The 26,183-nt window shown below is 40.2% G+C and overlaps 1 protein-coding gene across 4 annotated transcripts in view; it reads left to right on the top strand.

Moving 5' to 3' along the window:
- PATL1 (PAT1 homolog 1, processing body mRNA decay factor) overlaps positions 1-25,516 on the top strand; it is a 35,864-nt gene extending 10,348 nt beyond the window's left edge. For 2 of the 4 annotated variants that reach the window (XM_059931659.1, XM_059931663.1), the window contains exons 4-19: positions 130-210; positions 811-1,005; positions 1,942-2,043; positions 2,474-2,563; positions 2,785-3,005; positions 4,397-4,486; positions 12,560-12,740; positions 13,251-13,374; positions 13,850-13,947; positions 14,392-14,451; positions 15,474-15,622; positions 17,259-17,418; positions 21,184-21,339; positions 23,180-23,271; positions 23,368-23,517; positions 23,836-25,516. In XM_059931659.1, the coding sequence (XP_059787642.1) occupies positions 130-210; positions 811-1,005; positions 1,942-2,043; positions 2,474-2,563; positions 2,785-3,005; positions 4,397-4,486; positions 12,560-12,740; positions 13,251-13,374; positions 13,850-13,947; positions 14,392-14,451; positions 15,474-15,622; positions 17,259-17,418; positions 21,184-21,339; positions 23,180-23,271; positions 23,368-23,517; positions 23,836-23,857 (1,971 nt within the window). In that variant the 3' untranslated portion in view covers positions 23,858-25,516. The remainder of the gene's footprint in view (positions 1-129; positions 211-810; positions 1,006-1,941; positions 2,044-2,473; positions 2,564-2,784; positions 3,006-4,396; positions 4,487-12,559; positions 12,741-13,250; positions 13,375-13,849; positions 13,948-14,391; positions 14,452-15,473; positions 15,623-17,258; positions 17,419-21,183; positions 21,340-23,179; positions 23,272-23,367; positions 23,518-23,835) is intronic. The other 2 variants (XM_059931660.1, XM_059931662.1) reach the window with 2 other exon arrangements.
- Positions 25,517-26,183: the final 667 nt, after the last annotated feature.

Raw genomic sequence — 26,183 nt, 5'->3', positions numbered from 1 at the left:
TAGAACACTGTAGTTTCTATTCTCAAGCAGTTGAGGCTCTTTGGGAGCTTTGCTCACCGAAAGCTGGTAAGTTGCCCAGCGAGCCCGCACTCTTCTAGACTTTGTGTGTATGTTTTCCTTTTTTGTTAGCCCCGACCAGGAAGTCTCAATTCCAGCATCTGGGATGGATCTGAAGTTCTGAGGCGAATCCGAGGACCACTGCTTGCTCAGGTATTAAACGTTTTCTCGTTATATAAAAATCCTAATACCCGAAAGCTGGCTCCTGTTGCTATCCTTTCCTTACTGGAACGATGTATGGATGTATATCCTTTGCCAGTCTTACGTTGATTATGTCATCCAGCACCCATAGCTGGCTGGACCTGTTGACTGTACCCTCCCCCAGACTCTATGGTCATGCTCACTTGACTGTGCTTTCTTTGAAATGGTTGAAAGGGAGCCATTGGAACTCAAATTTGACAGCTTATGATTTGAATTACTTAAAGTCATTTTTAGGCAAAACTATAGGGACAGAGAACAGATCAGTGTTGGCCAGTGGTTGGGGGTGGTAGGAGAGGTTGACTACAAAGGAACAATACAAAGGAAGTTTGGGGAGTAATAAAACTTCTGTGTCTTGATTTTGGTGTTAGATCCAGGACTCTCTGCATTTATCAAAATTTACTGCTATACACTAAAGAGGGTAACATTTTTACTGGATGTGAAATAAAACTAAATAAAAATTTTTAAAATAATTTCTCAAGATATCTGGCATCTGTAAAGGTTATTAAAACATTTCAAGGTAGCTAATTTTTTTAACACTACTTCCTCAATTAGGAAATGCCTACAGTGTCTGTGTTAGAATATGCCTTGCCTCAGAGGCCCCCACAGGGCCCAGAAGATGATCGGGACGTTTCTGAGCGTGCATTACCGAGGCGGTCAACGTCGCCTATCATTGGGAGTCCTCCTGTTAGAGCTGTCCCCATAGGCACCCCACCTAAGCAGATGGCTGTACCCAGCTTCAACCAACAGGTACCTCTCATTAACAGGCACTCAGCCCAGGATATTGGGAATCTGGGCAAAATTATTTGGGAAATTGGTGATGCTGGGAGGAGGGTGGAAGTTTGGGGTAGGCATTAGATTAGAGAGAAAAGTAGCCAATTAGAGGAAAAGTTAGTACAAATAAGAGACACATTCCCCAATGCCCATTGCTGGTGCTACTACTGTTGCTGCTGCCTTTTAATTGGGGGAGAAAAAGGGTAGTTAACCACATTTAGTGTAAATGTCCTTTTTAAAGTGTTTTGCTGGCTGCCCAAAACATTGGCAGAGAGGTAACTGAAAGCTGGGGGGAGTGGGAACACACAGCATTGTCCACATCCCTTTTTACCTTTAAGATATCCCTGCTTTCCCTAGAGCCTGTGCAGTCCTGTTCCATAGACTTTCCTCCTCCTGAAACCAGCAGCTGAAAAGGAAGGCCAATTTGGAAGGTATGGGGGGAGGGTGGTATTGGTATGGCCTAGTTAGGCTCAATATCCTATGAAATGGTGGAGTCACAACGTACACGACAGAGCTGAGCATGGCGGCCATATCATAGGGGCTTCAGAATAGGACTTAGTTAATCCTCCAGCTTTCTTATCATTCCATCTCCCTCACTGCTACCAAAATATATCCTCTTGGAGAGAATTTGCAAGTCAGAATATCTGCTGGTACCTCCCTCAGATAGCATGGAAGGGTGGGGATAACTGGAGAATTAGCTAAATCTTCCTCACTTAAAAGTGGCACATTGCTTGATATTTGTGAGAGGAAGTGACCAAAGGTTCTGTATGTGGACCAAAGCCATAGCAATTTGCTTAGAAGTAGGGCTTTGCATTGAGTTCTGTGTCTCTGCCGGTACTCGAGGGGAGGAAGAATAGGTAGAGGAAAAACTGACTTCACTGAGTGTAGTTGTATATATGTTTGTCCTGATAGATTCTGTGTCCGAAGCCTGTCCATGTTCGACCCACAATGCCACCACGCTATCCTGCTCCCTACGGTGAGAGGATGTCTCCAAACCAGCTCTGCAGTGTCCCGGTATGTCACTTTACAATCTAGTGAAAATATTTTCTGATCACTGCCTAGTATATAGACATCTCCTAAATCTTACATGTTCTTTATAATCTCCATACTTGAATTTCTGGATCTTATAGTCCCCGGGTCAGAAGACATAGTTCATCATGTTCAGCTATTTCTTACCTCAACTCTTTTCTTATCTTAAAAATCTAAACTTGACATGATCTGGTTTCTTGCTATTATAGTCCCTCATTCTACTTTCTCTTTCATGTTGAATGATCATAGTGCTTTCTCACTTCTAGCATTACTCTTTCGTGTTCCTTCAGTGGACCGCTCAGCTCTACAATTTGAGAGTTTTTCTATCCAAGTTAATTCTGTATTTCTGTTGAGTTCCCCTGTTATTTACCTGTTTTCATGGTATAAATATATATATATATTTTTTTTTTTTTAGAACTCTTCCCTACTGGGTCACCCTTTCCCTCCTAGTGTTCCTCCTGTTCTCAGCCCCCTGCAGAGAGCACAGCTTCTTGGAGGAGCACAGGTAAGCCTAGGGTTAGCTCAGCCCTTAAAGAACTTTCTCACTTTCCTAAGGTTCACTAGCTGATATCCCCCTTTTTTGCTGTTAATCAATCACTGCCGCCTCTTATTTTTTCCTTTACTTTCTCAACCAAAGTTACTGATGGAAGCAGTATTCACTTTTCTGTGGATAAAAGTAAGGGGACTTGCTGACCAACTAAATCTAAGATCTTGTCCCTCTTGTAGCTACAGCCTGGACGGATGTCTCCCAGCCAGTTTGCACGGGTCCCTGGATTTGTTGGTAGTCCACTTGCTGCCATGAATCCCAAGTTGCTGCAAGGGCGAGTTGGGCAGATGCTTCCCCCAGCACCAGGCTTCCGTGCCTTCTTTAGTGCTCCAGCCCCCGCTACACCGCCGCCTCCTCAGCAGCACCCTCCTGGCCCAGGGCCTCACCTGCAAAACCTAAGGTACGCAAAACAAATGCCTCCGTTTATCCGTTGTCATCTAAGTCTCTTGATCATTGACGTTTAGTGATATAACACAGAAGTCTGTTGATATTTGCAAGTGATACATTTTGAGATGTTATTTGATCCTCAAGTTGCCAAACACAGAAATGTTTGACAGTCTCCAGGCTTTCTTATGAATCACATTTCCCTCCAGTCATATGCTTCCTGTGTACATTTGCACATTACTAATCACCTTTTTTATTTCTCCTGAAGTTTCTTATGTCTCACTTATTTTACAAACACACACATACTTACGTATGCACAAAGTGTTTGTCATTTAACAAGAAATATCATATACTAAGGAACAGAGAGGAAGTTCCCTGGCGGTCCAATGGTTAGGATTCGGTGCTTTCACTGCCATGACCAGGGTTCAGTGCCTGATCGGGGAACTAAGATCCTGCAAGCTGCACGGCTCAGCCAAAAAAAAAAACAAAAAGGGAACAGAGATACAGATGTTGAGTTGTCAGCTAATCTCAGTGCTGGCTAGTTGCTTGCTTCCACTGTGATTTTATAACAAGAGGGGTTTTAAGTTCCTGCTTCAGTGAAATTGTGTTTTATTACATATCGTATTGTATCAGTTAGGATTCTCCAGAGCAGCAGAACCAGTAGGATATAGATAAATAAGTAAAGAAGAGATTTACTGTAAGGAATTGGCTTGCATGATTGTGGGGCTGGCAAGTCCAAAATTCATAGGGCAGGCCAGCAGGCTGGACATTTTGGTAGGAGTTGAGGTTGCAACCTTGAGTCTGAATTTATAGGGCAGGTGGGCAGGCTGGAAATTCAATCAGGACTTCCGTGTTCTAGTCTTGAGGCAAAATTCCTTCCCTGGGAAACATGTTTTCCTTTCAACTGGTTGGGCAAGGCCCAACCACATTATCGAGGGCCATCTCTTTTTTTCTTAAGGTCAACTAATTGTAAATGTTAATCGCATCTACAAAATACCTTCACAGCAACATCTAGATGAGTGATTGTCCAAACAACTGGCTAGCTTAGCCAAGTTGACATATAAAATTAACCATCACACATATATGTTTCAATGTCATTCCCAAATAGTTGAAACTAAGTACATTAAATATATTAGAGACTTCTCTTTAACAGTAGCAAAAAGAAAAAGAATTAAACTGCTTTACTGCTGATTCGTTCTAATTTTATGATTGTCCTCTTAGGAGTTGAGAATTGGCTTTTGTGGGAGACATAAAAATACAGTGGTGTCTTCCTTCTGAAAGATCTTAGAATAGACTTTAGCATTCCCTTGGGTGAACCTGTATGAAGTTATCCTGTACTGACCACATTGTTAAAAACTTCAAGTCATCCGGATGACAGAATTGCACATCTTTTCCCTTTTTGCTTAGATCACAGGCCCCAATGTTTAGACCAGACACAACCCACCTTCATCCACAGCACCGTCGACTCTTGCATCAGAGACAGCAACAGAATAGAAAGTAAGTACTTATCCTACTCCTTTGTGGTTTCTTAATTTAGCATTCATTTTTGACTGATTTAGTTTACTTTTTAAGTAAATCTGATCAGTATTGCACTTATTTTAACTGGTTAAGTCAGATCATATATGCTGTTATTTTATGTTTTCAATGCACAAATTTTTTTTTTTGAATTTTTGAATTTTACTTATTTTTTATACAGCAGGTTCTTATTAGGTATCTATTTTATACATATTAGTATGTACATGTCAATCCCAATCTCCCAATTCATCCTGCCACCACCACCCCCCCCCCGCCACCTTCCCCCCTTGGTGTCCCTGTCCATATGTTTGTTCTCTACATCTGTGTGTCTATTTCTGCCCTGCAAACCGGTTCATCTGTACCATTTTTCTAGGTTCCACATATATGCATTAATATACGATGCTTGTTTTTCTCTTTCTGACTTACTTCACTCTGTATGACAGTCTCTAGATCCATCCACGTCTCTACAAATGACCCAATTTCGTTCCTTTTTATGGCTGAGTAATATTCCGTGTATATATGTACCACATCTTCTTTATCCATTCATCTGTCGATGGGCATTTAGGTTGCTTCCATGACCTGACTATTGTAAATAGTGCTGCACTGAACATTGCGGTGCATGTGTCTTTTTGAATTATGGTTTTCTCTGGGTATATGCCCAGTAGTGGGATTGCTGGGTCATATGGTAATTCTATTTTTAGTTTTTTAAGGAAACTCCATACTGTTCTCCATAGTGGCTGTATCAATTTACATTCCCACCAACAGTGCAAGAGGGTTCCCTTTTCTCCAGCATTTGTTGGTTGTAGATTTTCTGATGATGCCCTTTCTAACTGGTGTGAGGTGATACCTCATTGTAGTTTTGATTTGCATTTCTCTTATAATTAGTGATGTTGAGCAGCTTTTCATGTGCTTCTTGGCAATCTGTATGTCTTCTTTGGAGAAATGTCTATTTAGGTCTTCTGCCCATTTTTGGATTGGGTTTTTTGTTTTTTTAATATTGAGCTGCATGAGCTGTTTATATATTTTGGAGATTAATCCTTTGTCCATTGATTTGTTTGCAAATATTTTCTCCCATTCTGAGGGTTATCTTTTCGTCTTGTTTGTAGTTTCCTTTGCTTTGCAAAAGCTTGTAAGTTTCATTAGGTCCCATTTGTGAATTTTTGTTTTTATTAACATTAGGAGGCGGATCAGAAAAGATCTTGCTGTGATTCATGTCAAAGAGTGTTCTTCCTACGTTTTCCTCTAAGAGTTTTATAGTGTCCAGTCTTACATTTAGGTGTCTAATCCATTTTGAGTTTGTTTTTGTGTATGGTGTTAGGGAATGTTCTAATTTCATTCTTTTACATGTAGCTGTCCAGTTTTCCAAGCACCACATATTGAAGGGACTGTCTTTTGTCCATTGTCATAGATTAGTGTGTGGGTTTATCTCTGGGCTTTCTATCCTGTTCCATTGATCTATGTGTCTGTTTTTGTGCCAGTACCATATTGTCTTGATTACTGTAGCTTTGTAGTATAGTCTGAAGTCAGGGAGCCTGATTCCTCCAGTTCCATTTTTCTTTCTCAAGATTGATTTGGCTATTCGGGGTCTTTTGTGTTTACGTACAACTTGTGAAAGTTTTTGTTCTAGTTCTGTGAAAAATGCCATTGGTAATTTGATAGGGATTGCATTGAATCTGTAGATTGCTTTGAGTATTATAGTCATTTTCACAATATTGATTCTTCCAATCCAAGAACATGGTATATCTCTCCATCTGTTTGTGTCATCTTTGATTTCTTTCATCAGTGTCTTACAGTTTTCTGAGTACAGGTCTTTTACCTCCTTAGGTAGGTTTATTCCTAGGTATTTTATTCTTTTTGTGTGATGGTAAATGGGATTGTTTCCTTAATTTCTCTTTCTGATCTTTCATTATTAGTGTATAGGAATGCAAGAGGTTTCTGTGCATTAATTTTGTATCCTGCAACCTTACCAAATTCATTGATTAGTTCTAGTAGTTTTCTGGTCGGGTCTTTAGGATTTTCTATGTATAGTATCATGTCATTGGCACCAGTGACAGTTTTACTTCTTCTTTTCCAATTTGTATTCCTTTTATTTCTTTTTCTTCCCTGATTGCTGTGGCTAGGACTTCCAATACTGTTGAATAATAGTGGCGAGAGTGGACATCCTTGTCTTGTTCCTGATCTTAGAGGAAATGCTTTCAGATTTTCACCATTGAGAATGATGTTTGCTGTGGGTTTGTCGTATATGGCTTTTGTTATGTTGGGGTAGGTTCCTTCTGTGCCCACTTTCTAGAGACTTTTTATCATAAATGGGTGTTGAATTTTGTCAGACGCTTTTTCTGCATCTATTGAGATGAGCATATGGTTTTTATTCTTTAATTTGTTAATATGGTGTATCACATTGATTGTTTCGCGTATGTTGAAGAATCCTGCATCCTGGGGATAAATCCCACTTGATCATGGTGTATGATCCTTTTAATGTGTTGTTGGATTCTGTTTGCTAGTATTTTGTTGAGGATTTTTGCATCTATATTCATCAGTGATATTGGTCTGTAATTTTCTTTTTTTGTAGTATCTTTGGTTTTGGTATCAGGGTGATGGTGGCCTCATAGAATGAGTTCGGGAGTGTTCCTTCCTCTGCAGTTTTTTGGAAGAGTTTGAGAAGGATGCGTGTTAGGTCTTCTCTAAATGTTTGATAGAATTCACCTGTGAAGCCATCTGGTCCTGGATTTTTGTTTGTTGGAACATTTTTAAACACAGTTTCAATTTCATTACTTGTGATTGGTCTGTTCATATTTTCTATTTCTTCCTGGTTCAGTCTTGGAAGGTTATACCTTTCTAAGAATTTGTCCATTTCTTCCAGGTTGTCCATTTTATTGGCATGGAGTTGCTTGTAGTAGTCTCTAGGACGCTTTGTATTTCTGTGGTGTCTGTTGTAACTTCTCCTTTTTCATTTCGAATTTTATTGATTTGAGTCCTCTCCCTCTTTTTCTTGATGAGTCTGGCTAAAAGTTTGTCAATTTTGTTTATCTTCTCAAAGAACCAGCTTTTAGTTTTATTGATCTTTGCTATTGTTTTCTTTGTTTCTATTTCATTTATTTCTGCTCTGATCTTTATGATTTCTTTCCTTCTGCTAACTTTGGGTTTTGTTTGTTCTTCTTTCTCTAGTTCCTTTAGGTGTAAGGTTAGATTGTTTATTTGATATTTTTCTTGTTTCTTGAGGTAGGTTTATTGTATTGCTATAAACTTCCCTATTAGAACTGCTTTTGTTGCATCCCATAGGTTTTGGATCGTTGTGTTTTCATTGTAATTTGTCTCTAGGTATTTTTTTATTTCCTCTTTGATTTCTTTAGTGATCTCTTGGTTATTTAGTAACGTATTGTTTAGCCTCCATGTGTTTGTGTTTTTTATGTTTTTTTTCCTGTAATTGATTTCTAATCTAATAGGGTTGTGGTCGGAAAAGATGTTTGACATGATTTCAATTTTCTTAAATTTACCGAGGCTTCAGTTGTGACCCAAGATGTGATCTATCCTGGATACTGTTCCATGTGCACTTGAGAAGAAAGTGTAATCTGCTGTTTTTGGATGGATTGTCCTATAAATATTAATTAAATCTATCTGGTTTGTTGTGTCATTTAAAGCTTGTGTTTCCTTATTAATTTTCTGTCTGGATGGTCTGTCCATTGGTGTAAGTGAGGTGTTAAAGTCCCCCACTATTACTGTGTTACTGTCGATTTCCTCTTTTATAGCTGTTAGCATTTGCCTTATGTATTGAGGTGCTCCTATGTTGGGTGCATATATATTTATAATTGATACATCTTCTTCTTGGATTGATCACGTGATCAATATGTAGCGTCCTTCTCTTTTGTAACATTCTTTATTTTAAAGTCTATTTTATCTGATATGAGTATTGCTACTCCAGCTTTCTTTTGATTTCCATTTGCATGGAATATCTTTTTCCATCCCCTCACTTTCAGTCTGTATGTGTCCCTAGGTCTGAAGTGGGTCTCTTGTAGACAGCATACATATGGGTCTTGTTTTTGTATCCATTCAACGAGCCTGTGTCTTTTGGTTGGAGCATTTAATCCATTCACGTTTAAGGTAATTACTGATATGTATGTTCCTATTACCATTTTCTTAATTGTTATGGGTTTGTTTTTGTAGGTCCTTTTGTTCTCTTGTGTTTCCCACTTAGAGAAGTTCCTTTAGCATTTGTTGTAGAGCTGGTTTGGTGGTGCTGAATTCTCTTAGCTTTTGCTTGTCTGTAAAGCTTTTGATTTCTCCATCGAATGTGAATGAGATCCTTGCCGGGTAGAGTAATCTTGGTTGTAGGTTCTTCTCTTTCATCACTTGATATATTCGGCCACTCCCTTCTGGCTTGTAGATTTTCTGCTGAGAAGTCAGCTGTTAACCTTATGGGCGTTCCCTTATATGTTATTTGTCGTTTTTCCCTTGCTGCTTTCAATAATTTTTCTTTGTCTTTAATTTTTGCCACTTTGATTACTATGTGTCTCGGCATGTTTCTCCTTGGGTTTATTCTGTATGGGACTCTCTGCGCTTCCCGGACTTGGGTGGCTATTTCGTTTCCCATGTTAGGGATGTTTTCGACTATAATCTTTTCAAATAATCTCTTCATCTCGGGTCCTTTCTCTCTCTCTTCTTCTGGGACCCCTAATGCGATTGTTGGTGCATTTAATGTTGTCCCAGAGGTCTCTTAGGCTGTCTTCATTTCTTTTCATTCTTTTTTCTTTATTCTGTTCCACGGCAGTGAATTCCACCATTCTGTCTTCCAGGTCACTTATCCTTTCTTCTGCCTCAGTTATTCTGCTATTGATTCCTTCTGTTGTATTTTTCATTTCACTTATTGTATTGTTCATGTCTGTTTGTTTGTTCTTTAATTCTTCCGGGTGTTTGTTCTTTAATGCTTCTAGATCTGTGTTAAACATTTCTTGCATCTTCTCAATCTTTGCCTCCATTCTTTTTCCGAGGTCCTGGATCATCTTCACTATCATTATTCTGACTTCTTTTTCTGGAGTTGCCTATCTCCACTTCATTTAGTTGTTTTTCTGGGGTTTTATCTTGTTCCTTCATCTGGTACAAAGTCCTCTGCCTTTTCATTTTATCTTTCTGTGAATGTGGTTTTCCTTCCACAGGTTGCAGAATTGTAGTTCTTGCTTCTGCTGTCTGCCTTCTGGTGGATGAGGCTGTCTAAGAGGCTTTTGCAAGTTCCCTGATGGGAGGGACTGGTGGTGGGTAGAGCTGGCTGTTGCTCTGGTGGGCAGAGCTCAGTAAAACTTTAATCCACTTGTCTGCTGATGGGTGGGGCTGGGTTCCCTCCCTGTTGGTTGTTTGGCTTGAGGCGACCCAGCACTGGAGCCTACCCGGCTCTTTGGTGTGGCTAATGGTGGACTCTGGGAGGGCTCACACCAAAGAGTACTTCCCAGAACTTCTGCTGTCAGTGTCCTTGTCCCCACGGTGAGCCACAGCCACCCCCATCCTCTGCAGGAGACCCTCCCACACTAGCAGGTAGGTCTGGTTCAGTCTCCTATGGGGTCACTGCTCCTTCCCCTGGGCCCCAATGCACACACTACTTTGTGTGTGCCCTCCAAGAGTGGAGTCTCTGTTTCCCCCAGTCCTGTTGAAGTCCTGCAGTCAAATCCCACTAGCCTTCAAAGTCTGATTCTCTGGGAATTCCCCCTCCCGTTGCTGGACCCCCAGGTTGGGAAGCCTGACGTGGGGCTCAGAACCTTCACTCCAGTGGGTGGACTTCTGTGGTATAAGTGTTCTCCAGTCTGTGAGTCACCCACCCAGCAGTTACGGGATTTGATTGTATTGTGATTGTGCCCCTCCTGCCGTCTCATTGCAGCGTCTGCTTTGTCTTTGGATGTGGGGTATCTTTTTTGGTGAGTTCCAGTGTCTTCCTGTCGATGATTGTTCAGCAGTTAGTTGTGATTTCGGTGCTCTCACAAGAGGGAGTGTCCTCCATCCATTTCCACCTTCCAAAACCCGGAGCCCTGAACTTTATGTTATTAGATTCAATACCTGCCTGCATACCAATGCACAGGCTTTAAATGACAAGAGCTTATCAACTTATTTCCAAGTTACTATAATTCTGAAATACAATTTAGATCTAGGGGGTGGGGCATCAACATTTTATATTCACTGCTTACCAAGTTCTTACCGTACTTTTAACTACCTTTTGTTGACCATCTCAGCTCAGACATAATCTTGAATATAGTCTCTAGCATTACATTTGGGTCTTATGTATAGCCAACAGTCACTCTTTATCTTTGCCTCTGTTTAATCCTCATTCAAATATATATTTATATATGTGACCTCAGCTGTGTACCAGGCACTGTAGTCAGTTTTGGGGATTGAAAGAAGAACAAGACATATCAAACCCTTGCCTTCATGGAGCTTATATTCTATCACCATTCTTATATATAAAATAAGAGAATTAAACATAATTTTGAGGGGTTTTTTCAACCTTCCATTTTATGGTTCTTTGTGTGTAATTTATTTTTTCTTTCAAAAAAGTTCCAGAATATTTTTTTCAGGGGGAAAAAAACCAATATGGGCTCTTAAGACACAAAAAGTACAAACCATAAAGGAAAAGATTAATACATTTGACTGTTAAAATATGAAACTTCTTGTGCCTGCAGTTAACATTATGGTATTGTGTACTTCAGAATTTAAGAGTGTAGATCTCATGTTAAGTGTTCTTACCACCACCAAAAAAAGAGAAAGAAAGGGACACAAGGAGTAGGTGTTGGATATGTCTATTACTTTATTTATGGTGATGATATCACAAATGTTTGCATATGTCCAAACTTACCAATTTGTACACATTAAATATGTGCAGTTCTTTGTATATCAGTTATCACTTAATAAAGCAGTTTAAAAATATTTTAATAAAATTGCAAAAATATATTAAACTTCTGTGTAACAAAAGGCATCAAACACATGTAATTTTCAATAGAGGAAACCTACATGGCTCATAAAAATGAAGAGATTTTTCAGATTCACTTGTAATCAGAAGAGTGCAAATTAGATAGCCATTTTATATCCTCAGGCAAAACGTGAAGTGCCTCAAGTGTCATTGTCGGCAGGAATGGCGTGCACAGCCTTTCGAGAGAGAATTTGGCAATAAATAATAATGTCGACAATGTGGATACACTGCACCCTAGGAGTTCTGCTTTCCAGTATATACCTGTGTATGTTATCGTCAACATGGAGAAATATGAAAGGCGTAATGTTGAATAAGAAACAAGGAGCAGACCTGTATAGACAGTACCAGTTATGTAAAATGGAATAATACTGTATAATATTTAAAGGTGGATGTACAGGAAATAAAAGTATAACAACATTTCATGGAGGTTGCATAACAAAGTCAGGATAGTGGTTCCTATAGGAAGGAAGGGAAGATGGAAACCGTGATCCGGAGGGGTATAGGTGGGCCTTCAACTGTAAATGTAACACTGTATTACTTCAATATTACTTTTTAAAAGTCTGAAGCAAATTTGACCAAATAATTTTTTTTTCATTAAGTCTAGATGGTGAGTAAATGGATTTTTTTTTAAATAGTATTTGCTGGGCTTTTCTGTATGTTTGAAGTATGTCATGATTTTCATCAAGTTTTTTTTAAAGTATATAGACTTGGGGTCAAATTGGCGTGTGTTCAAAATCTCTCACTCTGCTGCCTGGTGTCCTGCTTTAGGCAAGCTACTTGATCTCTTTTGGCCTCGGCTTGTTGTCTTAAGTGGAGAAAATAAATCTACCTTATTACCTCATAGGGTTATTGTGGGGCTTATACAAAAGTCCATAGGTGAAAGTGCTTAGCTTATGGTAAGGCACTTGGATCTTAGTTTTATTTCCTTAATTATGTATTGCACAGCTCTTTCCTTTCAAATTCTGTTAAGGTTCGATTCTTTCTCACTCCTCTTTTAACAAAAGCAAAGGGGAACCTTTTTTTCAGTTGGCCTGGTTTACTCCAGTGCTGTTACAAGGCATAATGCATGTATCCACTTGGAGTGAATGTGGCGTATATTTCTTTCTCAGTCAGCATCGGAATCTCAATGGTGCAGGAGACAGAGGAAGTCACCGGAGCAGTCATCAGGATCATCTCCGAAAGGATCCGTACGCCAATCTCATGTTGCAGCGAGAAAAAGATTGGGTCTCTAAAATCCAGATGATGCAGCTGCAAAGCACTGATCCCTACCTGGATGATTTTTATTACCAGGTGAGTACTCTGTGCTAGTTTTGAGGATAATAGTTTAGTCCCTTACCCTGGTGAAGGTACTCATTTAAATATTGGTAGAATTAAATATTGATAGAATTTTCTTTTGAGGTAGTCTTCAAGTGGATAAGAATTGACTAAGCAAATTCTGTCCTCTTTTCAAGCTGAAGAACCTGTCACACTATTCACTCAAAGGTTTGCATATATGCCTTTTATTTCTTACCTACGGAGGCTCTCAGACCAATATTTTCAAATCTTTTCGGCATCGATAATCTGGTTCTTTCAATGAAGAATATTGGCAGTCTAACTTTAAAGATATTTCCACTGATGATTATTTTGAAGGCTGGGATTTTTTGATAAAGTAAATTCATAGCAATCTAACAAAAGTTAAAGATCAATATATTTATAGAGTACGAGTAGTGTTGCTACCACTAGTATAAGTTAATTATTTCATGATAAAGAAAGACCATATTCTGTGCTTGTTGCAACTGAAATCATCTTCTCATGTGGTAGAATTATTTTGAAAAACTGGAGAAACTGTCAGCTGCTGAAGAAGTGCAAGGTGATGGCCCAAAAAAGGAGCGCACCAAGCTCATTACCCCTCAGGTGGCCAAACTGGAGCACACCTATAAGCCAGGTGAGGTCCTGGAGACCATAATGGAGAGATAATGGAGAGATGGGGTGCTGCTGATAGGATAGAATAAAAATAACTGTATAGATGATTGGATAGAGATGTTTGAAACTGATGTATAAAGTATCATTGTCCTTGACAAACGCACAGGTCAGCCTTATTCAAGCATGGAGTGAATGGTTTGACAGATGGCCTTTTAGATCCTTTTCTACTTGAGAGTCCATGACTTTTTAAAACCTGTTATAATTTCTAGTATCCATAAAATAGATAAGGGGGAAATACTTCAGATTTTTATTTATTATTACAACCAAAAAAATGGGAAAGGATAGATGTTGATAAGAGATTGCTTTAGATAATACATAGATTTTTGTAGTAAATTGTTAGGCTCTGAGTAAAGAATAGACAATATAAAGATCTTCTTTCAAAGCTGTCTGCCTGCATTGCTGAGTTTTTATTTGTTGGAAATTTTTTGTCCCTGCAGTGCAGTTTGAGGGCTCTTTGGGAAAGCTTACTGTCTCTAGTGTGAATAATCCCCGAAAAATGATTGATGCTGTTGTGACGTCTCGGAGTGAGGATGATGTAAGTGTCTGTAGAATTGTGTGTTTAAAAAAGTCTGGGTCATCACTACTTCTTTGGGGGTCAGTGGATTGGAATCCTAAGGCAGCCAGGCAGGACCTGGGTGGCAGGAGTCTTTGAACTAGGTAACTCTGGCTGCAGACAGCATCAGCTATTTACTCCAGTTTTTAAAACTATGATTTTCTCTGTCTTTTAAGATTTTCCTATGATATCTTCATCTTCCACTGCATTGTGCAATTACCTTTTGCCTATCTATGAATTCAGTTTATGTGTGGGTTGATTCAGTCAACTCTATGACCTTTGTCCACATTAGTTTTGTTTTAGAGTATTAACTTTCAAAGAGTCAGTATTCTCAAAGTATTGTTACAAATGGAATTACCTATGTGCCAGTAAATTATTTTTAACATGGGTAAAGAGTTCACATTGAATAGTCTTGTCTTTTTTTAGGAGACAAAAGAAAAACAGGTTCGGGACAAAAGACGAAAAACCCTTGTCATAATTGAGAAGGTAAGTTTTAGAATTTGTTACTGTCGTTAGTTTCAAATAAGGAACTATTTAATGTATGTGTACTCAACAATGGGAAAGTAAACAATCAGTGTTCCATGATTTTAATTAATGGATATATTTGTGTAAAGTGCCTATTGTGTACAGGGCACACTAGAAAGGAATGTGGTATACCTCACCTATGGCCTCATGAAAAGAACACTGCAATTAGAAGTCCTGGGTTTTTGTCCAAGCTTGTTCAGTTAACAACTGAATGTTTTGGGGCAGGTCATCTTCCTAAGAAAATGAGAATAAAAATTACACTGTTCTGCCTATGAATTAATTCAGGTCTATTCAATCAGCTCACATATATTTATTGGACATTCCCTGGGTGCTGAGCACTGTCCTGGGTTCTAAGGAAAATCAGGTAATATATAAGCAGTTAGTGTTAAAGCATAAATACATATTGCAAGGCATAGAGCATAGGGGTTAGGAGCACAGACTCTGGAAACAGTCTACAAATCATGTCTTTTCCGCTTCTCAGAGCTGTGACTTGAGGCAAGTTATTTAACCTTTCTATGCTGTCCTCAGTTTCTTTATCTTTAAAAATGAAAACGATAAGAGTCTCTTTCTCACTGGGCTGTGGTGAGTGAGTATTCAGTAAATGAGTACTTGCAGAGTGATATGCCTGGCACCCAGTAGTAAAATTAGCTGTGACCATTTTTATTAATATAAGGCATTACTTGGAGCAGTGGTACACATTGTTTATCTTACAGTGCTGTTGCTGCTGCTGGAGAATTTGGAAAGTGTGTAATCATTTCACTGTCTGCCTTCTGGATTAGAGGTCAAGGAGGTACAGGGAATGATGTTCGAAGAATTTTTTAAGTTATTTCACTATGTTTTTCTGGGTTTAAAAGAGCACTTTTTTCCTCTCAGTCTTATTACAATGTGCTCTCACTCTTTTTTCTTTATCTGGTATTCCTAAACTGTGAAGTTGTTTATCTAATACTCTGAGCTTGCTGAGGCCTGCTTTGTCTCTCACTTAGACCTATAGTTTACTCCTTGATGTGGAGGATTATGAAAGGCGTTACCTCCTAAGTCTGGAAGAAGAGCGACCTGCCCTGATGGATGAAAGAAAGCACAAAATTTGTAGCATGTATGACAACTTAAGGGGGAAATTGCCTGGACAGGAGAGGTAAGAGTAGTGTACTTTGGTAAAAACATAGACTAGCTAGACTCCTTCCTCTGCTACGTTGAACTTTATACGTTCTACCCTTTGGATATCCTTCTTACCCTCTCAGTAAGCTCAAAATCTTTCCTTTTGGCCTCAAATGCCACTTCATATAAAACATTTCATAATTCTTTCCAGCCAGGAAAAAAAATCTATTTATCCAGAATTCATTTTTCAGCAAGTACCTCTTCAGGTATCAGCTGGGAACTGTGCTGGGCACTGGAGACACAGTGGGGAGCGTTACTTAGCCTGTGTTGTTGAGCTTACAGGTTGCATCTGGCTTATGCTTACCAATGGTCAGCCTTGTGATCTTTATGTATTTTCTTTCCTACTAGGAGGGAGAGTATTAACACTTACACTTCCTTGGGATTTCCATACAATACTTACTTGCTATGGAAACCAGTTGGTTTTCCAGTGGAGACTAAGCTCCTTAATATAACTTCTCTATATCTCTCTCATCTCTCTCCCACCCAGTATCTGGAACAGAATCTTGCTAATGGTAAATGTTCTATAAATCACAATATTTATTTGATGAATGCAAGAGGACTGTGTCTCCTAATCACTCCCTTTCTCTTTGCCCATTCAAGAGAATTGATGATTCTTCTAAGCCAGGACATGCGCAAAACAGAACTTCAAAAAAGGACCTTCTTTTCGACACACCTTTTCTGGAGTCGGGCTGACAGGGAACTGGTTGAATAAATTTGGGTTTATCCATAGATTTGACTGTTATGCAGCCATTAAAATGTATGTAGTTAAAGTATTATTTACTGCCGTAGAAAAGTGTTCACAAGAAGTTGTTCAGTGAAAAAAGTCAAGTAACAAAGCCATATAAATTATATGGACCCTTTCTTTTAAATGAAAGATAAAAATATACAATAGACAGCAAAAATGTCTTCAAAATGGTAACACTAATAAATTGTCTCTGAGATTATGAATATTTTATTTCTTTTTTCTTATATATATTCAGATTTTGCTGTAACCATGTCATTTGTGTAGTTACTTAAAAGTTAATAAAGGAAATTAACGCATATAGTTTGATCAATTCTTTAACATAGTTTTTGAAATGATGATTTTCAGTATTTATGAAATGAAGAATTACTTTTTTTTTTTTTTTTTGAGACTATACCAAAACTCCACAGTAGCTTCTTTATTTATTTATTTTTGGCTGCATTGGGTCTTCGTTGCTGCGTGCAGGCTTTCTCTAGTTGCGGCGAGCAGGGCTACTCTGTTGCAGTGCGCGGGCTTCTCATTGCGGTGGCTTCTCTTGTTGCGGAGCATGGGCTCTAGGCGCGCGGGCTTCAGTAGTTGTGGCGCACGGACTTAGTTACTCCGTGGCATGTGTGATCTTTCCAGAGCAGGGCTCGAGCCCATGTCCCCTGCATTGGCAGGTGGATTCTTAACCACTGCGCCACCAAGGAAGCCCCGAAGAATTACTTTTTATTATTTGGTTGAGAGTTGGAAAAGTAATTCTATTTTGTAGTACAGATAATTGTAGAGTGAAAATAAATGCAGTGTATTCACTCAGTAACATGTAAGAGGAAAAAAGGGATTTTTTACATTGTTCTTGCTGACCTAAGTTAGCATTTTTCTTTCCCTGCAGGCCCAGTGATGACCACTTTGTACAGATCATGTGCATCAGAAAAGGGAAGAGAATGGTTGCCCGTATTCTTCCTTTCCTCTCCACAGAGCAAGCAGCTGACATTCTCATGACAACAGCCAGGAACCTCCCTTTTCTTATCAAGAAGGATGCACAAGATGAGGTGATCCACTTTATGTGGGACATCTTTCCTTTGGGTTCATAGTTGATAAGATTTCTAGAGTCCAGATTTCTTTTTGTCCCCTTTTCCCTTTTGTATTCTTTTATCTTTGGCAGAGTGATATGATTATTTAAAGCAAAACTTTACTCCAGGCCTGTATTTTTAATGTCACTTTTTATCCAACAGACCATGTTCCTAAACAGGAGGAAAGCAGTAATTCCGTCTTACTTGACGTAGTTGTAAAAGCTGTGGTCTATATCAGAATTGCTTGGGAAGCAGATAATTCAGCCCTACGCCAATCTCGCTGAATCAGAATTTACAGAGAGATGATCAGGGCTTCTGGGTTTATAACAACATGCCCAGCTGAATCTGATGCTCACTAAATTTGCAACTTATGATCTTGGTTACTTTGTTGGATATAAAGTATCATTCATTGGGCTGTTATTAGTAGCTAACATTGACCTGTAGACTTAGTTGAATGGTGTCCCACAGGAATTGGGCCAGTGCTTTTAAATAATTTTATCTAACCTAAACTGGGCTGGAATTTGAAACATGATTATCAAGTTTATAAGTTAACTCTTGGTAAGAATTGCTCTCTGCTTATGCCTGTCGTAATACTTGAAAGATTAGCACAATTGAAAATAGTCTTAGAATTTCAAAACAAGGAATTGATAAGGTTAGCACAAAGGGCTAGTATTACTAAATGTGAGATTCAGAATATATGTACCAGGCACTGTTTAGGTCCTAGAAATATAGAACCTAGTTCTAGGTGCTGAGAGTTAGGAATCCAAAGATGCCTGCTTTGGTAGAGCTTATCTGCTAGTGGGGAAAACTTGTAGATGTAAATGTAGAGGCTAAGTTTTTACCTGTATGCATTGAAGACTAATAGACCACATCTCTAAACACCATTTCTTTGAAGTAATAGCGTGTTCCAGGTCCTGAGGCATAAAATGTACAAGATAATTCTGGAATATCTTGTATCAGAAAGCAAGGAAGCTAAAAGATTACTAGGGTCCTGTGTAAAAGATGCACAGACCAATTTGAAGGGGTCTCTTTTTGGTCAAAATGGGATAATTTGCATCAGAAAGAAAAATTATAGGAGTGGATTGAAGTAAATCAAATATATTTAATTTAATGAGTTCATAATGGTATGAAAAAAATATACTAATCACCTTCAGAGATTGCTAGGCTATCAACTCATTATTCTGAAAAGTGGTAAATAAAGGAAAAGAAGCATTTATCCTGCCGCATTACAACCAGATGTCATGGTGACCAGAGAGTGATAATAGAAAAGTTCTTCTTTATAGAAGATATATCAGCTAATAAATTCAAAAGAAATGATAAAATTAGAAAATTGCAGTTTTACAGCTCCTAATGGAAAAGCAATCAATCTGGGCAGCAACCATTACTGGTGCTACAAAAGCATTAGGTAAAAGGTGGATGGGGACCTTTACGGTGGTTGGAGCAGGCTGGCGACACCTGAACCCACTGATGACTGTTTTTGGTTTTATTTATGTATGTATGTATTTATTTATGGCTGCGTTGGGTCTTCACTGCTGCGCGCGGGCTTTCTATAGTTGCAGCGAGTTGGGGCTACTCTTCATTGCGGTGCACGGGCTTCTCATCGCAGTGGCTTCTCTTGTTGCGGAGCACGGGCTCTAGGCACGCGGGCTTCAGTAGTTGTGGCACGTGGGCTCAGTAGTTGTGGCTCATGGGCTCTAGAGCGCAGGCTCAGTAGTTGTGGCGCACGGGCTTAGCTGCTCCGCCGCATGTGGGATCTTCCTGGACCAGGGCTCGAACCCGTGTCCCCTGCATTGGCAGGCAGATTCTTAACCACTGTGCCACCAGGGAAGTCCCCCACTGTTTACTGTTAACACCACTAAGGGGAACAACCGGACACTATGTGCACCTTGATGTGATGCAGTAGAAAACACACAGTTCTCTCCATGAAGTTTCCTTGCCATGCACCACCCTGACCCCTCCATTGAACTTAAATTGAACCAAACCTCTAATTATCAGTTTTTATGGGAAAAAACAGAGGATGGTGAAACCTGTTAAGTGACACCACAGAGGTGCAATTAGCCAGATCCAAACTATGGGACAGATGACCCAGTTTCTTCAACAAATAAATGACATTAGAAAAGGAGATGGACAGTGACAAAGGAGCTATTAACAGATTTTAAAAGCCTTGCCAGCCAAATGGCAGTGTGTGGATTTATTTGAATCGTGATTAAAATAAATCAGCTACTGGGACTTCCCTGATGGTCCAGTGGTTAAGACTCCACTCTCCCAACGCAGGGGGCCCGGGTTCGATCTCTGGTCAGGGAACGAGGTCCCACATGCTGCAACTAAGAGTTCGCATGCCGCAACTAACGATCCCGCCTGCTGTAACTAAGACCCAGCGCAACCAAATAGATAAATATTTAAAAAATAAAAATAATAATTCACATTGCTGGTTCTAGACTGAATGTCCTTCAAGCTAGGATGGGCATGTACCGTATTGGCCAAAGCATTGAGGAAAGCCTTTGCTGTGTTGGACTATATTAACTGATGGCATTTAAAAAAAAAAAAAAAAAAAGAATAAATCAGCTGTTAAAAGACATTTTTCAGACAGTTGGACAAACTGAATTTGGAATAAATATTGGATGATAATTAAGGAATTAAACTTTGTTAGGTGTGATAATATTGTGAGAGATTTTGTTCGCAATGCCAATTAAAGTATTTATGGATGGAATGATCTTATATGGGAAGAACATAGATTTAATAAGGTTGGCAACCTGTTGTTGATTGAATTGTTGTTGAAGTTGGGTTATGGGTATGTGGACTTCACTATACTGGTCTCTGTACTTTTGTACATTTTGTGTATGTTTAAGAATGGTTTCATTTTTAAAGCTCTGTTTATTTAGAGTAGTAGATCATGAAAAGGAGTCTTCTGCATCCTTGGATGCTGTTTAAAGTAGAACCAGCCATCACTTTTTATGCCATGGGCATTGAGTGCTGGAAGCACCCTCAATTTCCTTTCAAGTGTCATAGCCTAGTTATACCAGTAGCTCTGTATTTTAACTTCCCAGTCCGGGCTTTAAGGCACAACGGAATGAGTGGACAGCAGGCTGGAATCCAGCAGCCTTGGAGTCTGGTTGTAGCTCCTAGCTTTGTAACCGAACACTGAGTTTCTGATCGCTTAGCTTCTCTAATAATCTATAAACATTGGTTAATCATTTCTCCATTTCCTCATTGAGTTTTTATAAAAAGATAAAACAAGATACAGTTAACTCTGAAAATACTTCTCAATAACTCTGTAGCACTGAAAATTTTACCTGTGTTAGAGTCCCTCTCACAATATATTAAAGTTGCCAATTTACTCATGGCTTCTCCTTTATCCTTGAGACCCCTGAGGGTCTGTGCTGTTCACTATTTGTTTTTAGCTCACACGCCTGGAACACTGTAAGCATCTAAATATTTGTGGAGGGAACACTGATGTTTTATCCTGAATCTTGCTATGCATTTGAGAAGTGATTTCTACACCCTTGGTTCACACAAGGAATGCTGTTTCCTTTACAAGTTGAGTTGAAAAAGTTCTCAGTAGCTACCATAGAATCCGCTGTTAAGATGCTGGTAGTATCTGCTAGGCTTGTCAGCCCTTCTTGGTTAAATCTCGCCTCGGGAAGTTGAATGTACAGCTGAGCATCCTTCCATCCATGCCCACCGACGGGGTGTGACTGAAGTAACAGTTGCCAAGATGTAATGCCTTTTTTTTTTTTTTGGTAGGTGCTGCCATGCTTATTGAGTCCCTTCTCTCTTCTCCTCTATCATCTTCCATCAGTGACTGTCACCAGCCTTCTGCAACAGCTAATGAACCTACCTCAGAGTGCAGCTGCACCAGCACCCGCCAATCCTCACCTCACTGCTGTGCTCCAGAACAAGGTGGTCTTGCCCTTTTGTGTCCCTGAACTTTGAGAGGCGCATTTAAATTTGAGTTATGAGTAAAAATAATGACTGCTGTGGCAATTGTAAAAAAAAAAAAAAAAAAAAAAGGCTTCCTTCAGCCTTTTACATTAAGCTTATAGTGATAAAAACTAGAAATAACAGTGGTTTCAACACATGGCTGTATCTGTTCTGTATCTCATGTGGAATAAATGTGGTATGGTGACTGCACGGTGTCAGGGGTGCAGGCTCCTTCAGTTTCCCTTCTTTGCCATCCTTAGCAGTGGCTGCCATGCTTGTGACCTCTAATGGTCCACGATGGTTGTGGAATTTAAGGTTCCACTTTGCATCAGGGAGAGAGGTGTGTTTAGAAGGCCAAGAGGTGTGGAGTAGCCGTCTGCCCTCCTTATTTGGACGTTTTCCAGGACCTCTAACCACCAGCTTCTGCTTCATCTCAGTGGCCAGATCTTAGTCACACGCCTTGCCTAAACTGCAGGGAAGGCTGGAGAGCATCTCTTAGTTCACGCCATTGCCACCACAAATAAAATCAGATCTAACAGGAGAAGGAAAGCATACAGAATTAGGTAGGTGATTAATGGTCCCTGTCATAAGAGACCATTTCATATTTCATCTATATCAGGTTAAAGATCCAGAGACTCCTAGGGGAAGCAGGATACAGAAGAAGAACATGAGCTTTTAGAGAGAGCAGGTTTCCACTCCTTGTCTGCCACATCCTAGCTTTGTGACCCTGAACAGATTATTTCACTTTGCTGAGCCACACTTTCCTGATCTGTCATGTGGAGGTGATGAGGTCGATGTCAGAGCTGTCCTGTTTCTTAGATGAGAAAGCAGCCGTGAACGGTTCAGTATAATGCCTGGTACGCAGTGAGCACTCACGAAGGGCCGTCTGTTACAGTAGAGGGAAAAGGAGACCCAAGGCCTCTTTCTTCGTATACCTGAAAACCTGCCAAGCGTGGCTCGGAAGGGCCGTGAGTACCTCAGAGGCCGAGAGGGTGATGGCGCCTCAGGGGACCTGAGACAGGGGTTCTGGGGTAATCAGTTGTGTGCCTTCCATGTTATTTGGTCTCTTAGCTTTAATTTTGATAAAGACAGTAGAAAAGCATGAAGTCAGACAAGGTTATGTAACCCGTTGTTTTTCTGACAATGACATGAAGGGAGCTGTTGTGGAAAGGCAAGGTTATCCTGTGTGAGGTGAACTCAGAAAGGAGGGATGGAATCCCAGAATATCCCCAGCTTCTCTTTGTGGTCCATTATGGCTGTGATTCGTACACTTAACCTAGGACTTGGACATCCTCTCTAAGCCTTTATATTCCCAGATATGTGTGTCCTTTTTAAGGAAATTTTCTCTTCATACCCTGATCATCCCAGTTACCTTTCTTTGTATGTTTTCTCACAGGTCTTAACACCATTTTTCTTAATTCAGATTCTATTTAATGTTTTTTGTTCTATGAACTGTAATTTTCTGTATCAAAATTTGTCTTCATTTAACTCTTCTTTTTAATCCACTTCTGTTCTAGTAAACAGGAGAAAAGCTAAATCCCACATTACCCATGGCAAGGAGAAATTATCTTGTCCTTTCAGGGTGGGGTGGGGTGTAGAGGACTGCTGGGCCCTGGGGCTTCCTGTCCCCTTTGAGTGAGCTCGCTGCTGCTGTGCCAGGAGGACACAGCCTCTCGGCTCGGCCCGATTCCACAGAGCAGCACGGCAGTGGGGTTGTTGTGATCCGGCGCCGTCCCCCATCTAGTGCTGCGGTCCCCTCAGCGGTGGTCCAGGAGGACTGCGTGCAGTGTTGTTTGACACCCTCTGTCTCCTCTTGTAGTTCGGCCTGTCACTGCTTCTCGTCGTCCTGAGCCGTGGGGAAGACCTGCAGAGCTCAGACCCCACTTCAGAATCAACGCAAAGCAACCAGTGGTCAGTCTGCACTGTGTTTCTTCTCTCATTTTAAGTTCTTTTAGGTCACCTTTTCATTCTTTTTCTTATATTGTTATTTTCAATTTTCCCTTTCAGGACGGAGGTGATGTTCATGGCAACCCGAGAACTTCTGCGGATTCCCCAGGCAGCCCTGGCCAAGCCAATCTCTATACCCACAAATCTAGTATCCCTGTTTTCTCGTTACGTTGACCGACAGAAACTGAACTTGCTGGAGACAAAACTGCAGTAAGTTGGAAACAGGAGAGTTCCACAGCTCACTGAAGTTGGCACTTTAGAAGTTATGTTGAGGAAGCTGGGGAGGGCATAAAACTGCATTTGGTGGAAGAGATTAAAGATTTCTGTCAAATACATGAGTATCTGCGAGATATGAAAGACTGTATTGGATGCAACAGAACCCTCATTGTTAAATAAATGATAAGGGTACAAATATCTTAGGTGTTTTGTTACGAGAGTTCATACAAGGATGTAACTCTAATACAAATGACTGACTTCTGTTTTAACTCATTTATACAGGTTTCCTTTCTCTCTTTCTTTGTACCGTAGGCTAGTTCAGGGGATACGATAAAAGATCTCCACATGTGTCCTGTACCTCCTTTTGGCTGCCACCTGCACTGCTGCCATCACCAATGGAGTGTTGTTTTTAATGAGGGAGGGAAGGTAGCTTATTCCCCAAAGCGTCTTGTGGGACCGATTCCTGTTCACAGGGGTTGTCTCTGAATGCCAGGTATTTCCCCACTGGTCTGTGAAATTTGGCTGGGTGATACTTCTGCTGGTTTCTTCTTACCTTCTATGTTACAATTCTGCATGTCCTACTTTTACTCAATTCTTCTCAATTTTGCATTTTCTTTGCCCTAGAAACACAAATATAATCTCTCCCTTTATCCCACCACCACTACTCCAGTTCAGAGTAGATTGTAGCTTGCCAAAGGATTCCTTCCCTCATCCTACTGAAGTCTTTTTTCATTGCCCCATATTAATATGACTGTAGGAGAGCCAATTAAGTAGACGTCTATATATATGCGCACACACACACCCCTATACACACACTTATGTGGTCTCCAAAGGATGCTTAAAGAACGAGTTTTAGATTGAGAAATATTTAGGTGACACATCCCTTCTTTAACCACAAACCAGTTGATGTATTTTTAATCTGTTTCTCGCCCCTCTTGTAATTAATTTGGTGGGTTCTACTTGTTTTAATATAAATATAGGGTATGGAGCACGTTTAATAAAATCAGAACTCTTGATTGGCTGACGCCCAGCTCTAGGCTGAGAAGTTCTTTATCTCCTCCCCACTTGTATTTCCTTTGGTTCTGTCCACCTCAGTGGAAACAGCACACGGTTAAGCCTTTTTCCTGCTACAACTGCAGTGTACTTGAGCCTGTGCCCTCAAGTGCATGGAAGATTGCCCAAGATGACCCTAACCTAGAGCCTGCTTCCACAGTGTAGCTTTTACACACTCAGTCTGTCTTCCTGAGACTACTTCAGTAAGCCATGCTTCTGCTTCTCTCTTTTCTGTTTTTATTTGGTGTCATGGGGAGAAACCCCCCACACCTATAACCATGGAAGCTGGGTCCAGCCTGTGCTGCTCTTCAGTCTCCTCCACGCTGTGGGCAGAACTGCTGTCCTTGCTGCTTCATCCCACCCAGGTCCCATTCCCAGGCAGCCAGGGGCCTGGGTCTGAATGCTAGCAGGGACAAGCCTGCTGTGACCCTAGTCACTTATCCCTCTCCCATTCAGCAGTCAACCAGGATAAGGGGTTTTGGTCCCTGGTGATGATAGCCCTCAAGAAAATTAAATCTGAATTAATTTCACATGACTGTCCTGATGCACATTTTGCTGTTCTCGCCTTTTCGAATGTAGTGGGGGGACAGGTTGTGATATTTAATGAGAGTAAACATTTTGCACATAGATGTACAACAGTAAGGTCCTCCGTTATATCCAGCTCTCCTTGTTCTCCACCTCCATTTCTTCCCATGCGGTGGCCCTAGGTTCCGCCAGCTGTTCCCCATGACATTCCCTAGCTTCCCCTCTGCCATCATTTTCCACTAGGCGCCTTTCCTACCTTCCCTTCACAACCGATCAAGTGAAGGCTTGATTATTATTTCTTCTTTTCTGTGCTTTATCTTTTTTGTTTGGTTTTAATTAATAAAAATTAAAGTTTCTAAATTTACATTTTTATAGGGTATTGTAAATAAAAACAAATTGTATACTTGAAAAAAAATGTGTGCCTCCATTTCTACTTATTACTTCTGAACATGCTTTTTAATGTGTTTCTAGCATATTTAGATAGACCTCTTGGTGTTGGGGATTGGTAAGGATATTATTACCTAATTTTTTATCTTCTTTATTTTGTCATGAGGGAGACAACATAAAAAGATCTTATGTTTACATGATAACTTTCCTTTAAAAACCTAGGATGCTTTCAGGACTTCCCTGGTGGCACAGTGGTTGAGAATCCGCCTGCCAATGCAGGGGACACGGGTTCGAGCCCTGGTCCGGGAAGATGCCACATGCTGCGGAGCAACTAAGCCTGTGCGCCACAACTACTGAGCCTGTGCACTACAGCCCAGGAGCCACAACTGCTGAGCCGATGTGCTGCAACTACTGAAGTCCGTGCACCTAGAGCCCATGTTCCACAACAAGAGAAGCCACCGCAGTGAGAAGCCCGCGCACCACAACGAAGAGTAGCCCCCACTCACCGCAACTAGAAAAAGCCCGTGCGCAGCAACAAAGACCCAACACAGCCTAAAATAAATAAATAAATAAATAAATTTATTAAAAAAACAAAAAGCCTTTAAAAAAAAAAAAACAAAACAAAACTAGGGTGCTTTCGGCCATTGTCGTTTGCCCGCAACTTTTTTTTTTTTATAAATTTATTTGTTTGTTTG

Source organism: Balaenoptera ricei, chromosome 8, assembly GCF_028023285.1.
Source record: "Balaenoptera ricei isolate mBalRic1 chromosome 8, mBalRic1.hap2, whole genome shotgun sequence".
In the NCBI taxonomy this organism is placed as follows: domain Eukaryota; kingdom Metazoa; phylum Chordata; class Mammalia; order Artiodactyla; family Balaenopteridae; genus Balaenoptera; species Balaenoptera ricei.
Note: the sequence above shows the minus strand (reverse complement) of the source record. Positions and strands in the feature narration are given on the sequence as shown.